This window comes from Colossoma macropomum, unplaced genomic scaffold, assembly GCF_904425465.1.
Source record: "Colossoma macropomum unplaced genomic scaffold, Colossoma_macropomum, whole genome shotgun sequence".
Lineage (NCBI taxonomy): Eukaryota > Metazoa > Chordata > Actinopteri > Characiformes > Serrasalmidae > Colossoma > Colossoma macropomum.
In genome coordinates, this window is record NW_023494802.1 from 18,211,993 (window position 1) to 18,228,893 (window position 16,901).

The 16,901-nt window shown below is 40.9% G+C and overlaps 1 protein-coding gene across 3 annotated transcripts in view; it reads left to right on the forward strand.

Annotated features, from left to right (window-relative positions):
- slco4a1 (solute carrier organic anion transporter family, member 4A1) overlaps positions 1 to 16,901 on the forward strand; it is an 82,530-nt gene that overhangs the window by 50,550 nt on the left and 15,079 nt on the right. For all 3 annotated transcript variants that reach the window (XM_036591992.1, XM_036591990.1, XM_036591991.1), the window contains exons 2-8: positions 26 to 634; positions 1,890 to 2,265; positions 8,293 to 8,383; positions 10,892 to 11,013; positions 12,742 to 12,853; positions 13,643 to 13,797; positions 13,895 to 14,120. In XM_036591992.1, the coding sequence (XP_036447885.1) occupies positions 221 to 634; positions 1,890 to 2,265; positions 8,293 to 8,383; positions 10,892 to 11,013; positions 12,742 to 12,853; positions 13,643 to 13,797; positions 13,895 to 14,120 (1,496 nt within the window). In that variant the 5' untranslated portion in view covers positions 26 to 220. The remainder of the gene's footprint in view (positions 1 to 25; positions 635 to 1,889; positions 2,266 to 8,292; positions 8,384 to 10,891; positions 11,014 to 12,741; positions 12,854 to 13,642; positions 13,798 to 13,894; positions 14,121 to 16,901) is intronic.

Consider the following 16,901-nt stretch of genomic DNA (forward strand, 5'->3'; position numbering starts at 1 on the left):
TGTAGTGACTTCTGATCTGTTTCAGAATGACCTCTTCCTACTTCAGAGCACTTGGATGACTCTTCTTAAGGGTTTAGTGTAGCACGGATATCCACAGCTCCCGTCTCACCTCAAGCTGATACCACTACTGCAGGACAGCAAGACCCAGCCAAAGTTCCAACAGCAGCAACATTCTGGTGACCACCGCCTCCAAACAACTCTGACAGCCCCTATAGGGGCCATGCCCCATCTGCTGAACAATGACACTTCCTTCAGCTCCAAGCAGGAGCTCCTGGACCTGCAAGATGGCCCTCTGGCCCCCAGCGTGGACACCCCGAGCCCAGTTGGGTCACAGGGCGATACATCCATGGGCTCCATCCCAGACAGTCCAGCCAGAGATGCCTCAGTCAGGACTGCCAAAAAAGGGGCTGAGCCCTCAGAGCCACCGATAAGGCTGAAGTTTGTGCCCTCGGACGCTGAGAACCTCTGTGGATGGGGTGCTTTGACTCCCAACTTCGTCCAGACCTTCAACACCCCTCGCTGGGTGCTTTTCTTCCTGTGCATAGCCTCCTTTCTCCAGGGCATGATCATCAATGGCTTCATCAACACGGTCATCACCTCTATCGAGAGACGCTTTGACCTTCGCAGCTACCAGGTCTGTCTTTTTATGTCAAGAGTGAGATAAGGAATGAAGGATAGTGAAATGGGCCATTCCTAGGCCTAGGCAATAAAATGATAATCAATCATACTGGGTTTTTTTAATTTGATTTTATAGAGTATTCAAAATGTTCAATAGCTTCAGCCCAACAAATTAGCATTAGGAAATGGTTAGAATAAGATAATTATTGGCAGTTACACCGATCAGGCATAACATTATGACCTTAGCCCCCTTTTACCCTGTTCTTCAGTGGTCAGGACCCCCATGGACCCTCACAGAGCAGGTACTATTTGGGTGGTGGATCATTCTCAGCACTGCAGTAACACTCACTGTCCACTCTATTAGACTCCTACCTTGTCAGTCCACCTTGTAGATGTAAAGGCAGAGACGATAGCTCATCTGCTGCTGCACAGTTTGTGTTGGTCATCCTCTAGTCCTTCATCAGCGGTCACAGGACGCTGTTGGCTGGATATTTTTGGTTGGTGAACTATTCAGTCCAGCAGTGACACTGAGGGCTTTAAAAACTCCAGCAGCACTGCTGTGTCTGATCCACTCAGACCAGCACGACACACACTAACACACCACCACCACGTCAGTGTTACTGCAGTGCTGGGAATGATCCACCACCCAAATAGTACCTGCTCTGTGAGGGTCCATGGGGGTCCTGACCACTGAAGAACAGGGTAAAAGGGGGTAACAAAGTATGCAGAGAAACAGATGGACTACAGTCTGTAACTGTAGAACTACAAAGTGCACCTATATAGTAAGTGGAGCTGATAAAATGGACAATGAGCTTAGGAACAAGGAGGTGGTCATAATGTTATGCCTGATGGGTGTATATTGTGATTAAGATGTCTGGCTATATCAGCCAACCCTAGATTACACAATTAACACAATATTGACTAAAGAGTGAGTCAGCTCAGAAGCGAAGGCACTGATTGGAATACAGTAACTATTAATAATTATCATGATAAGATGTCTTGCCATATCAGCCAGCCCTACATGGCACAGTTACGGCAATATTGACTTCAGAGTGAGTCAGCTCAGAAGCAAAGGCAAATGCATGTATATTAACAGGAAACTTTCATAGAACTGGTTTGCTGGACACTCACTAAGCATATTCCTAGGCCTAAAAGGATTTTAATTTAAGAAAGTCTGTACATTTCTAGGCTCAACCAGTACACAGAAAATCAGCCCATATTGTTTCCACCTTTTAAATCTGTCAATTTTTTTTTAATTGCTGTTTTCACAGGCTGGACTCATTGCCAGCTCCTATGACATTGCTGCCTGTGTGTGCCTGGCCTTCGTGAGCTACTTTGGCGGCACTGGCCATAAGCCTCGCTGGCTGGGCTGGGGAGTCCTGATCATGGCTATAGGCTCGCTGGTATTTGCACTACCACACTTCACTACTCCACCCTATCAGGTGAAAACACAGGAGCACACAGGACTGTGCTCGGCCAATCACACAGAGGTATGCGGGGACAGCGATGGGAGCGGCCTCTCCGCGTATCGCTTCGTCTTCATGCTGGGTCAGTTCCTACATGGCATTGGGGCCACACCTCTCTACACCCTTGGGGTCACCTACCTGGACGAGAACGTCAAGTCCAGCTACGCACCAGTGTATATAGGTGAGTGTGTCCAGCGTTTGATAAAAACACCTACACGTGATAAATATGTATGTACATGGTGCCCCAAAAAGTTTTTTTTAGAATGTTTTAAATAAATGAGCATGTTTTCTTTGGCGCACAGTAACTTAACATTTAAATGAACTGCTGTTCAGATCTTGCCATTGTTCACATGATGCTGTGCAGTGCTGGCCAATGTGGTGTTTGTTAGCTGATGTAACCTAATTAGCGGTTAGAATTTTCCAATCAGCTGTCCAATCATGTTGCGTTTGCATGTTAAAAGCAGCTTGAAAAAGAATGGAATGGCATGTAGACAAAAGCATTTCCCTCAAATTTAATATTTAAATTTGTAGGCCATTTTTGGAAAAAAAAAAAAAAAACATTGAAGACTTGAGGCCACAGGTTACTTCACAATGCACACATTGGGTGACATCACCAAACACACCACTCAGCACCGTGCTGTTACTGTACTGTATTAAACCCAGACCACAAATCCAGAGTAGGTGACATGGCTTATAATTTACACTGAGAAAAACATCCAATCTAAAGTCTTGAAGGAAAACAAATGCCAATTGTCTGTTTCCACCTCTGGCGACGCTGCCTGTATTTACTGTTACTCTAACTGTATTTAACCTTGTATGTATTACACTGAAAAACATGAGTTAGATAGTTGATACCAAACATGTTAAATTGACTAAATAGAGCGTTTTATTCCATCTAAGTGTCCACTTGCGCTTTTTTTCACTGCATTCTGCTGTGCCGGATCTCTTTGTTTACCACTGCTGGGTGTTCCTGTGTCATTATAGAAATGAAGGAATAGTACTGAACATGTCTAGAGCAGTAAACAATCTGATACGCTGTTGCACAGAAACTTATGAGACTAAAATATAGATGTATGCCTTTATAATCTTCAGAATGTATCAGTCATCCACACAAGCTAGAAAGCTAGCTCACTAGCAAACTAGCTATGTTAGCAAGTAACCATTGAGCTCTGTACGATTGAAAATTTGCCTTCTTGTTCAAACCATGCAAACTTTATCTTCCACCCAGATCCTCAGTGTCAACAGTTCTGTGTAAAACCAGATATTTTCATTATTACATATGTCATTCAAAAGATTCAGCCACTGTTGCTGTTCTTGATAAACAAACATCAACCACTGCCTGATTGGCTAAACACAATGTGGCAGCTGCATCGTTGAAGGTGGCGAGGCGAAGTTGTAAGTGGACACATACCGCCACACGTTTACTGCATGTCACAATGCAGGATGGGCAGCAAATACAATCTTGGCTAAACTCCTTGTCAGATTATGTGAATTCAGTTACGCTGCACATCAGATTACACAGATTTTTTGCCGATGGATTTACGATGCAAGAAAAATGGGGACATTCTGCAAGCGCTTTCTTCTTTTGCTGGAAAATACGGCCACACAAGCCAAAAAAAATAAAACTAATAATAATAATATCGGTCAATCCTTTGTGTGAAAAACTATGTATTAAGAAGGATATGTTAGATCTATTGTCTGGAGGAAAATGGTTACATAGAATTCTCAAAACCTTGAAGTCAGTAGGCAATATTTGTGTCCCCAGTGCGATAGCGGTGTCACAGTGTCTCTGGTGACAGCTAGCTCTGCTATTTCAGTGCAGGTCACTCGGTACGTGAACTGAGGGCCGAGCCAGACTAGCAGCGTAAGCGAATGTGTTTAAACTTGTGAGCAATAAAGTTTTAACCTTCATTTATCATCTCTCTCTGCCTCTCGTGCACATATACGTTATTTCATTCTGCTCCTTATTGGATGCTTTAATCCTGTGTTGTAGCAGCGGTCACACCGAGATATTTTGGCCTCATTTTCTGTTTGACAGCGAAACTGAATTGTGGGCTGTCTTTGGTTGCAAAGGCAGGAAATCAGGAATCTATTTGAATCCATGATCAAAGAATTTGTTGCGATTTTTGTCTGTTACAGTATTATCATTAATATTAGATACTATAATACTAGATCTAAATACTATAGTACTAAATCTAAACACTATAGATCCTCTGCCAGCGCGGTGCGGCACTTCTTGCCTGTTGTCTGGTAGCCTTTAGCCGGCCGCAGTAGTCTATCTAGGCTTCCTTCTTGGGACTAAACAGATGAGGAATGTAAGCCACAGGTTCTGCCAAGCCCTCCGATGGGATACAGAGTTCAAACAGCTCATGGCAAATGAGAATCTATAACATCAGAGTAGGCCTGTCACAATTATTGCATAATCGCCTAATTGCATTATATGAGGTGATCACAGTTATGTAAACTGACTTTAATCATTTTCCACAGTCATTATGTTTCACAAAAAACATAAAGCTGCTGCAACAAGCAAAATGTGAATTGATGATAAATGTAAATAAAAATAAATACTTTCTTTGAGACATATCAGTAGGGCTGCAACTAATGATTATTTTGGTAGTCAACTAATCTGTTGATTATTTTTTCGATTAGTTGATTAGTCGGCGATTATTTCTGTCATGCCCTCCATCTCTGCGATGTCTACTAATCGTTGCAGCTCTACACATCAGTAAACAGAAAAAAGTTCTACATTTTAATTCGGAGCTGTAACATATCTAGAGCGAAGCACAAGTGATGCTCGTTTATTTGTTAGCTATGTAGCCAATTCTAATGTCTTTGAAATGTATACTAGCATAAGCTTTGCTTAACTACACATGATTCTATGTAACTATGACGTTTTTGCGTATCAGTTCGACAGTGCTACCAGTGTAACCATTGCTAGGAAGCAAGATGGCTAATAGGACAATTTGTCCACTTTAATAGAGAAACGAAAAAAATGTTAATGCAGTATTTATATGAAAATTAATCACCAACTAAAATTTTATGATGTAATTTTATGATTTTAAACTTTCAGGACTATTCAAATACTCAGCGATTCTGACTCATCCCTGGTGGCTGTCTCGAAGGAAGCACAGGCTTCACTCTCCCATGTTTGTAGCATCAGGTGATGATAGTGGGTGGAATTGGTTCTGAACAGTTGGAGGAAAACAATAGCCTTTTTTTTGCCCAAATAGAAAAACTAAAGGAAGAACTGACGAGTACTTCCTACCTTGAGAATAATTCGATACCTCACGCATTTGTTGTGATGTCAGAACTCAGCAGCACTCAAACCTTTCAGTCATTTAAACCACTTTTGAGGCAAAAGAAGGAAAAGAAAACTCAAATCATTGAGTGTGTTTACATGCACTCAATAATCAGATCATCATCGGATTTCTGAAGTTATCCGATTATTCAAATGGTCATGTAAACCCCATACTCCAATCTAGAAATCCGATTAAGAAATCAGATAAAGAGGCTGGGTTTTAGCTCAGTAATCAGATTTTTAAGTGCACGTAAACTCTTACTCTGATTTCTTTCGGGTTTCTCAGTCTGCGCATGTGTGAAATTGCTGTGAAATGGAAATAAGCGAGCAGCGCCGCTGCGAGACGCAGGAAAACACTTGGAGCGACACTGAAACCAAACACAACATGAAGGATTTAAATATTCTTCATCGTCTAGATGATGTATGTTCATATTTTCAGGTAAAGTGGCGCAATGTTTTTTTTTAAAAAAGCTGCAGTATGAAGTTACGTTCCGTTTACGTCACGTCTTCTTCTGTGAGTTTGTTGGCTCGTTGCAAAGTAGAAATCCGATTACTGCCTGACTCATGTAGATCCGGAATTTCCCCATTATCTGATTACTCAAGTGCATATAGACGTGTTGATCAGATTACTGACTAAATTGGCACAACCTGCTCCAACAAGAACAAGGGGCAAGTACACTCATAGTAAGGAAGATACTCCGATGAATATGAGGCTGAGTATTTCAAAATGTACCCAAAGTATTTGTACAGTGGTTCTCAACCTGTGGGCCGCAGTGGTACTGCTAGGGGGCATGGCCTTTTTAAAAATTTTTTTTTCACAATACGTGGACATTTTTATTTGAAATATGACCAATCAATTGCAAAAACAGATCATCGTATTTAGGTTGACCTCTTTTATTAGTCTTAGCTATGTTAACATTTGAAGTGCAAGTCAAAGTAAAGCGTTTCTCTTTTCTTTGTATGGAATTCATCCATCATGGATAAATGGTTACAAACAGGGTCTTTCAAAAGAAAAATCAGAGGCTGGACCACCTACAAGTGAAGTAAAGACAAATATGGCAATGAGTACTGTGCCTTTTCACGCCGTGATATCTCCTTTACTCCTCACAAAACATGCAAACGATGACAGAGTGGATTTATTTCCATTCTGGAAAAATGAAAGGAGCACGGAGAGTTTCAGCATCTCATTCAGGAGCTCAAACTTCATGAGAGCTTTAACAGCTCGGATGTTTGTAGCTCAGTTTGAGCCCCATTTAAGCTGCTTTTGGAGATGCCAACACCATCTGTGTTGAAGCAGAGGACAAACAAATTCTGTTACCGGTGTTATTTCAGACAGAGTGCTAATAAAATAAAGTCACATTTTTCGCCAATCGAAAAATTGTGTACAATGTGCAGGATAATATCAGTTATACATGCGATTCACATTTCCGAGAATAGAAAACACTCGAAAGACCTTTTTTAAAGTAAAGCTTTGAAGCCAAAAAAATGACAGCATCAATTGGAGGCTAAACAAACGTGCAACTGAGCCAGACCTTCTTTCACAGCTTTCATTTCTTCAGCATGTCATCCAGCAGCACTTGGCAGCTGCCAACATCAGTTCATTAGGTGAGCTTTTTTTTATTGGGTTGCATTTTATTGTAAAACTAATTGAAATTGACAGGCCTAAAATGTCTGTAAATGATCTGGTCAGTAAAATCTCGTAGGCCGCGGAAGCTTCTGTGGTCAGCTGTGTGGGCTGCAAGTTAGAAAAGGTTGGGAGCCTCTGTATTAAATAAGTTGACAAACCTTTGTAGGTATTACCTGTTGCTTAACTGTAAAAGTACAAGTAAAAATCAAACATGACTTCGAAAAACGAAAACACTTTAGATGGGCAGCTATTTTTGAAACAGTCACTGGAAATTCACGATTGAGACTGTATTTCTCCACAAATTGTCCACTAAAACCAAAATACTTGACTCATAAGTCTTACTACACCCATCACATTGCTGTTGACCACCTCAGATCCATCAGTCCTTTCACTGAAGACAGGTTTGGTTTGCTAAATAGCGGTTTGTTGTGTACATGCAGCTTAAGACGACCCTCCCCCAGACTAAAACATAGGTGAGACATCTTTGTATATGTCTTCTGGGTGGCCTTAATGTGGTTTTTGACTCTGTTTTTCCATTCCGTTGAAAGGATGGGCGCGACTCACTTATGAGTGAACAGGAAAAAAGCATAAGTGATATGTAAGTCGTTATGTGGGGGGGGGGAGGGGCAGGGTGCTTATTTTCCAGTTTCTTAACAGGATGTGCTTTGGTCTTGTGACTAAGTGCATTTCTTCAAAATAGTGTTTAAAGGCCTTTAAAATGTCATGTAAAGCACTATTACGAAATAATGGGCCAGGCCGCTTATTGATGTGCCAACCCAGCGTGACATTACGCTTTTGTGCAACACTGTCACTTCCAAAATTGTGGAAATGAAGAGTAATTTATGCTATTTATTATATGTGCAGCTTAAAATTACACTGGAAATGGAGTAGCATGCCTGTAATTTTGCATCTCTTAGGCACTAATGCACCCAGCTGCCTGAGTTTTATCAGCTTTATCCTCTAGCTTCCACCTCAGACATCAATAAGGCGTCCTTCAATTGTGCTGCTTCCCAGTCTTCCCACCATTTCAAAGACAATCGAAGACAATCGTGACCCCGGTCGCCTCTCTCTCCCAGACAAAGCCGCCTGTAAAAGCGGTCTGGCCCTCACCCGCCGCACTATCGATCAAAAACACAACACCACAGGTGTGGGCGAACTGGAAGCTGTTTAACAATGGAGATTTTTTTTTCCCCTTAACACTCCTGGGGGCGGCAGGGCGAGCGGCGGAAAACCTGGTCCTCAAACACTAGTATGCTAAGCTAATGTGCCTCCCCTTTTTCCAGGTATCTTCTACACAGCAGCCATTGTGGGCCCGGCAGCCGGATACCTGCTGGGCGGCTTCTTCCTCAACATGTACACAGAGATTGGACAACCGTGAGTCCTTCAACATCCCTCCTCCTGTTTGGTTTCAGGGGTCAGCAGAGTTTTAACAGGTTCAACGAGGTCATGGTGGTGTCAGTTGAAAAATAGACAACATTGTTTTTCCTTAAAGATGAATTTCACTGATTATACAGATGTTTGTGTGATTCAGCTGGTTATATGTAAACAGTCATTCTGAGTGGTTTGATATGAAATGGTTCATTGTGGAGAAACATTTTATGCATTTAAGCTCAGGCTGTTATCTCAGGCAGATAGCTAAATAATGGTAGCGATTTATGTCAGTCCAGTAATCACATTTTTTGCTAAGTATTCATTTATTTGTTTACTTTTTATAGTTCTATAAATATTTCTGTAGATTAACACATGGATATATACCTAGTGAGTCTTCTTAGGTTTAAGCATTACTTAAAAGCAGAGCAAAACTGATACAGCATGAAAAAGCAATGTTGTAAAAATCATACATGAGGACGTACATTCAAATTTGTAAAAATAATTCTAAAAGTAGAATATGAATAATCATAATTATGAGTAGCGAGCTTACTGGGGCAAGTGTCAGGTGTAAAGTTGAGCATTTTCCATAATTTGACACAAAAAACAATCAATAAAATTAAGTGTTATTGTGTGTATTAGAGGCAAACTAACTCCAATTGTCATTGATAATTTCAATTACAAGCCCAAAGAAATGTTTGAAAGTCATGTTTGTCATGAAAGCTCATCATCTGAACAATTCGCTGTTGTTGGAAGAAAATCTTGTATCTTCAAAATGGTAACTTTACAGGAGAAGGAAAAAACCTACTTTACTTTTAATGCAAGTCAATGGAACCAGACTTTTTTCCAAGTTATTTTGGGCTGTTTCTTTTGGTCCATTCATCATGAAATTTACACACAATGTAAAGGAAAACAGGCACTTTCAATATGTCAAAAACTGGAAAACGACAAAAATGGAGATACGAGGTTTTCTTCCGAGAACAGCGAATTGCTAATGATTAAACGAAAAAGTAGTTGTTTATATACAATGATTTACCAGCAGTGTTTTTAAACTGCTATAGTCAGTTTATATTTAAGTAGCAGTCCAAACTGTTCTGACTGCTATTAGCTGTGTTACATCTTTAGCCGTTAACTCAGAGAAGCTGTCTTAAGATAGGAAGTAACACTGTCATATAGGTAATTATTTTTTTCATTAATCTTTTTAATATTTTGTGATTATTGTGAACACTTTCCTTGTTTCTGACAATAAAATCAGAATAAGGTTTCTTTCCTGGAGCACATTTTAAAGCTAAGCAGCTTTGATACGTTCAGGATGGTCACTCTACACTCACACATATATATTATAGTAAGACAATTCTGTTTACTAAAAATTCATAGTAACAAAATGACTTTGTTTGCTGTAATGAGAACTTGTATTTTTAAACACAACAATTCTAAAAATATTTCTTATTTACCGTATAATCGGGCTCATAGGATACTTGGTCCCCTCAAAATAATAAGTCTTAAGATCAATACCTGAGTATGTAGCCAGGGGTCAAGGGGTTAAGGACATTTCTCTAGAAAATAGTCATATCAGAGCCGGTTTATGAGGAACCTGGCCACTTCCTATTTCCCCCATTATATCAAAAACAGGACTTCAAAACAGCAGAGAGCGCCCGCGAGCGAGTCCTCAATTAATGGGAGTAAATGGAGCTAAACAGGAAAAAAACTAAAAGTTAAAATAGTTTCTAATCACTCGCCCAGAACTTTCCTTTAAAGTAGAAGGATGTATTTCACTAAAAAGCAAAGAAAACTGACCTGTATGTTTAATTTTTTCTTCAGCAAACGGGTTTTGGGCTTCAGAACGCTGGCATTACTGCTACTGAGTGCTGATTGGTTGGTGAGTGGAGCAGCTCATTGGCTGTTCGTGCTCACAAACGTCATGAATGTACATATGGCACCATTTTAAACTCAAGTTTAAAAGCTCTTAAATATAACAGCAGTATTAAAATGTTTTATGCTGTTCTGTGTTCAGGAAATGAATGTATTCTTTTACATTAAAAATGTTTTAGCATTTATAAACTATGATTTTACTCAAATGCTCCATCTTAACCTATTTTGGACTCGCTCGGGAGCGCCCTCTAGTGTTTGAGAAACCTAGAAGACATTGCAGAGCAGTAATTCTCCTCTTCTCGGGTCATATAGTGGTTGGAAAAACAGCTGAAGGCATAGGAACTAGTGTCTGCTGGTCAATAGCTGAATAAGTTTTTCCTTTACAACATTTCCCCCATGATACAGCAAGGTAATTAAATATGGACTAACCCTCAGCTGGACTGAAATGAATTGCAACATTTATGAATGACCATGCTTCACTTTCCACTTCTCTCTCTATTTGTTTTAACGGTCTGTGACAGAAACAAGAGTTTCGTTATGTATAATTCTTCTCAAATGCTTTCGTTTTTGCTCTCCTTTTATTGACTCACTTGTTGACCTGAATGAAAAACATTCTGTCCATGTCTCTCCTCATTCTTCCAGGACTGAGTTGACTCCTGAGAATCCCTTGTGGGTGGGAGCTTGGTGGATCGGTTTTCTGGCTGGAGGGGCTGCTGCTCTTTTCACTGCTCTGCCTATCCTGGGCTACCCCCGCCAGCTACCAGGTTACAGTCCATCTACCTACAGCAAAAAAATAAAATAAACCAAACCCTGAGAACTAGGGCCGAGTAGTGAAATTCAGTACAACCAAGTTACTTTAAATACAAATTTTAATATTTAGGTATTCACTCTTAACAGTGTCGGTGAGCCTATAATCATGCTTCTTCCAAAATCTACACTGGTGATTGGCTGGCCAAACTACACAGCATAACATGTTATTAAGGCCAGCACTTATTCAATTCTGTATGTACTGTACAATGATATGCAAATTATGTAAACCATATTTTTAAAGGAAAATACTACAAAGACAACATATGAAATGTTGAAACTGAGAAATTTTATGGTTTTTTGAAAAATATATGCCTATTTTGAATTTGATGCCAACAACACGTTCCACAAATTTGGGACGGGGGCCTGTTTACCACTGTGTTTCATCACCTCTTCTTTTAACAACACTCTGTAAGCATTTGGGAACTGCACGGCTGGACTCTTTTAATACAGAGCAATGCTGTTGTAATACATGCAGAATGTGGTTTTACATTGTCTTACTGAAATAATCAAGGTCTTCCCTGAAAAGACATGATTTGGATGGCAGCAGATGTTGCCAAAACCTGTTTAAATCATTCAGCATTAATGGGGCCTTCACAGATGTGCACATCACCCGTGCCATGTGCTCTAATGCACCCCTACACCACCATCAATACTGGCTTTTGAACTGTGCACTGAAAACAAGCTAAATGGCCTTTGGCCCAGAGGACGCAGTGTCAATGATTTCCAAAAATAATTTCAAATGTTGATTCATCAGACCACAGGACTCTTTTCCACATTGCCTCAGTCCATTTTAAATGAGCTCGGGCCCAGAGAAGGTGGCAGCATTTCTGAATCCTGTTTATATATGGTTTCTCCTTTTGTGTTAGAGTTTTAACTTGCATTTGTGGATGCAGCGATGATTTTTATTTGCTATTTTATGTTGAGAAACGTTATTCTTGAATTGTTGCACTATTTGAACGTGCAGTCTTCCACAGAGTGGTGAACCCCTCCTCGTGTTTAGTCTGAAAGACTCAGCCTCTCTGGGATGGGTTTTTATACCCAATCATGTTACTGACCTGTTGTGAATCAACCACCAGGTGTTTTTTAGCATTGCACAAATTTACCAGCCTTTTGTTGCCCCCATCCCAACTTTTTTGGAATGGTTTGTTGGCATCCAATTCAAAATGGGCATATATTTTTCAAAAAACAATAGAATTTCTCAGTTGCAACATTTTATATGTTGTCTTTGTACTACTTTCAATTAAACATAGGGTTTAAATGATTTGTATATCATCATTGCATTTTGTTTTTTTTTGTTTTTTTTTACATTTTGCACACCGTCCCAACTTTTCTGGAAATTCCTGCCAAAATGGCCATTAAGTATTTTTCAGGAGATATTTCTGAGGAGATAAGATGTTAAGATAATCTACCTGTATAAGGAAGGGAAAGATTTAAGGGAAGATTGTGTAGCTGTCAAGGAGTCATCACTGAAAAAAGGACATAGACAAAAAAGAACATATGCAAATAATCTGCTGGTGTTCTCAGGCTAAAGGACTGACCATATTGTTTAATGAACATGAAGCCGAGTGTAGTAAAATCTATCCCAAATATCTACATAAAAAAACACCTTTCTTAACTGAAGGCAGTGAGCCGTGTGCGACGTGCTGATCAATTTATTATTTGTATTTCCCCCATGCTCACAGGTTCTCAACGCTATGTGGCCATGCGTGTCTCTGAGGCTCATCAGCTGAAGGACGGCAGTCAAGTAACCGCCGCTGACCCTCAGTTTGGCAAGACTGTGAAGGACATGCCGAGGTACAAGCACAATGTGTTCTCTTCAAAAGCGAGAGTAAAGACGACGCACAGGTTAACACCACTGAGAGAGGGAGATGAAGAGCCACACGAGTGAATTAATAGAAGCTGTAAAGGACAAATTGGGAATAACGTGATTCAGATTACGGAGAAAAGAAAACCATTAGGGCTGCGGAGGATGGTTCCACACAGACGGCAGATGGTGAAGCACAATAAGGCCATTTAGAAACAAGCCTGTTTGGTCATGCTCACGAAGGGTTTTGGCAAGGTGTGTGGGAGAAAAGAAAACTCTCCTCCTCTGTGGCTGTAATGACACACCGCTGCTCTGATGTGCTTTCATGGTTGTGCTTCAGTCACTTGCTTGTCATTGCAGTAAAACTCCAGTACAGGATAAAAGCTATGTCAAAGCTGACTGGTTAACAAACAGTATGGCCACTGAGGATTGGCCGAGGAAGACAGTGCAACTCCAATCATTGGTTGCTTGGTTAGTGTGATGAGGTCTGGATGAGGTTAAGGTTTTAATAGGCTTAAGGCTTTAGTTAAACGTGGTCCATGGGCCATGGCTTGAATCACTGTGGCAACGTGGATTACTGAAAAAAGGCTAAGCAGCAGCTTTTAAATCAGGTTATATAAGCTGGCAGTGTAAATGCACCATTATGTAACTTCTGCTTGAAAAAAAAAGAAATACACTAGTTTTAAATGTCAATCTTGAAACCCTTAGAGTTTATTACATTTGTATTATCTGATACTATACACCTTTGTTTATATCTTGTTTATTATTCGTCTCTCTAGGTCAGTGCTACTATTGTTGAAGAACCCTACATTTATTTTTCTGTGTCTGGCTGGTGCTACAGAGGCCACTCTCATAGCTGGGATGTCGACATTTGGGCCCAAGTTCCTGGAGTCCCAGTTCAGTCTGAGTGCCTCAGAGGCAGCCACCTGGTTCGGTAAGTCAGCCACACTATGTGCGCTCATTTCCGCGTATGCTCTCTTAGCAGACAAACACAGACAAAACACACTGTCTCACTCTTGGTTCCTCCCAAGGCTACATGGTGGTCCCAGCTGGTGGGGGTGGCACCTTCCTGGGTGGCTACATTGTGAAGAAGCTGAACCTGCGCTGCCGGGGCATCATTCGCTTCTGCATGCTGTGTGCCGTGGTCAGCCTGCTGGCCATCTTCATTTTTCTGCTGCACTGCCCTAATGTGCCAATGGCTGGAGTGACCGTGCCCTACCACAGCAGCCCCTTCTACCTGCAGCCAAACAGCAACAGGTACTAACAGCTGCAGTACATGAGAAACAACGCAGCCAGTCACACTGGATTAGGGAGTGGCTGATATATTGATTGGAAGATAATATCAACCAGTACAGAGGTCAAAGAGATTTATTGGTATAAAAGATATAAACAAATGATACCAAAACTACTAAGAATTCTTCGTAGTGCTGCCCAAACACTAGTTTGTTTAAAACTTTGGGAGTTTCGACTGAGTTTAAAGCCCATTTCACACCAGATGCGGCAACCGTGCTCCCATATTAATCCATGTAGCCTTCCACACCGGTCTTACTGTGGCGGTAACACACGTGTGAAGCACAAAAATATGTTCTGGGTCTATTTCCGACGAGTGTTGCACGCAGCATTCCAGTAGTTTCTATACGGAAACAGTAGAGAAATGCAATGTCTATGCTATAAGATACAATCAAGGGTAATAAACATATTAACAAATCTAGTTTTAACTCTGACAGGCTGACTGAAATCCCTTGAGTAGGTTAATGCTGTGAACACACAGGCGTCTCCTCCTCTTCAAAGCCAGCAACAGTCAAGGCAGTTGGTCAAGATTTTATTGTTGATCTGTTTTTCATCTACATAAAGCTTATATGAGTAATAATCGGACATCACACACATTCATATTACATGAAAATGCAACACAAACAGCAACAGCTCTTGCTTTGCGACACGTGTGTGTCGCGTCTGGTGTGAAATAACAAGCGTCCCATAGTGGTTCCGAATTAACACGCGTGCCGCTTCGCATCTGGTGTGAAACAGGCATAAGAATTGTGACAGTTGAGAACCTACAGTCATATTTGGCTATTCACAGCTGACAACTGACAATCTAATCATTCAGTAAAGCATTGTTTGAAAATCTAGATTAAAATTGAAATCCAAAAGTAAAATTGTATTGGATGATATCAGTTGAATTTTTTTAACCACTCAGTCAAGAGCATTTTGATGGGTCCCTAAGTGGCACAGCTGGTAAAGACTGCCCAAATGACTCTGCTGTCTTTTTCCCTGTAACCCCTGCAAACTGCAGACCTATTGTTGAAGTCTTACAAAATAATTATTCAATAACTATTGAGATAATATTCAGTAACTACTGTGAAACATCTTTGTAAGTTATGAGAGTGGGGAATAGAAGTGTGGGCCCACATACAGGCCCTTATGCTGCATTTACATATTGGCGGTAGATGGGCGACAGTGCAGCGGCAGAGCATCCTCCTGCATTTTTATTTTCAGTGACTACATGTGAATGCAGGTTTAGGGTTTAAGGTTTTAACTTTTTTTTATATATTTAATTCTGATTCTGAGCTTATTTTGGGGAGGGGCTTGTTATCACAAGTTTGTTTTCACACAAGAGAATTTCTTCCAAACCATGGACTAGTTGCACAATTCCACATATCAAAATGGTTGATAATCAGTTCATCGCTTTACTGTTTTTAAAAAGAAAGGGATGGCAGCTCTATAACCCGCCACTGTGGTACTTTTTAACTCAAATAGGATAACAATAGTACTGTTTATTGCAGTCATTCTTTAGACGATAATCATTTGTCTAAATTCACATTGCGGGATATGTGTTGTGTCCTTGAGCAGCTATTCTCACTTTTTAGCCGTGCAGGACGCCATGAGACGTGCCTTATTCATAATATTGTCAGTACAAAAACTTGCTTCACTTTGTGACGTATTCCCTGCCATTACAAAACTTAAAGCAGTGAGTAACATGACACTAAGCGTGATAAGCTTTCACTGATCATGCTCAGTACTGTTGATGTGGACTGCATCAACATTACAGAATCGGTCAGTTAAAGACATTGACTGTTTTTGGTCTAGAGGCTAAGCAGTCAAAAATCCCGAACAATTTAATGGATACAAAGCTATTGTGTATTCTGTTATATCTAACCAAGAGTTGTGTGTCATTTTATTTGCAAAACACTTAGAATTCTTATATAGTGACCTGAGCTGATCTGAGGTTCTTATTACAGTTACTGTGTTTCATAAAAATAAAACACCTCACATTTCACAGCCTCATTTACATGGAAGCTTTATTTGGTTATTGCAAACTGCTCAGGTTACAACATGACAAAGTATACATTGCATGAAGGTAGATGTAAGGGTCTCGTCTGTGCCGCCGGCTGGCAGCAGAGGGCGACAGCAGCGAGGCGGCGCCAGTTCAGGGAACTCCAATTCCCAGAAGCCCTCGGGCTGATTAGGCCCAACCTGGCACACCTGTGGACTCCTCTACTTAAGGCCGTGGCAGACAGCAGCCCTTTGTCACACCTTTGTAGAGGGGTGACCGGTATGGTACTCAGTGTTGTTAAAGGAAAGGAAAGCTGAGAAAAAAAAGAGAAATTGCCCTAAAACAACAGAAAGAAGAAAAAGAAGGTTAAAAAGAATAAATTTGTGCCTGTGCTTCCCAGTGGCACAGCGGTAACTCCTCAGGCCGCCATTCAGTACATCGGCGGTTTGTGCCTCGCCCTGAGCCACCTCAACCCCAACGTGCAGAATCGCTCGATTTGCACTCTGTCACGTCATTAAATAATTTAAGACCCTTTCTCACAGGTTTTCCTCTCTGCACTTGGGTCCGCCTCCCTGCCATCCCCAAAACAACCCTACAGAGAACTGGGCCACATACTTACATGCCCAGCCAGCAACAACTTCCCCTTTTCAATATGTGATTTCTGCTGCCCTGTACGAGGCCTGAAGCTTCAACCCTGCTGTCACAGGATCCTGCATTTCCATTGTTAACTGCTCAGTAAAAAAGACATTCACAGTTTTTGGACC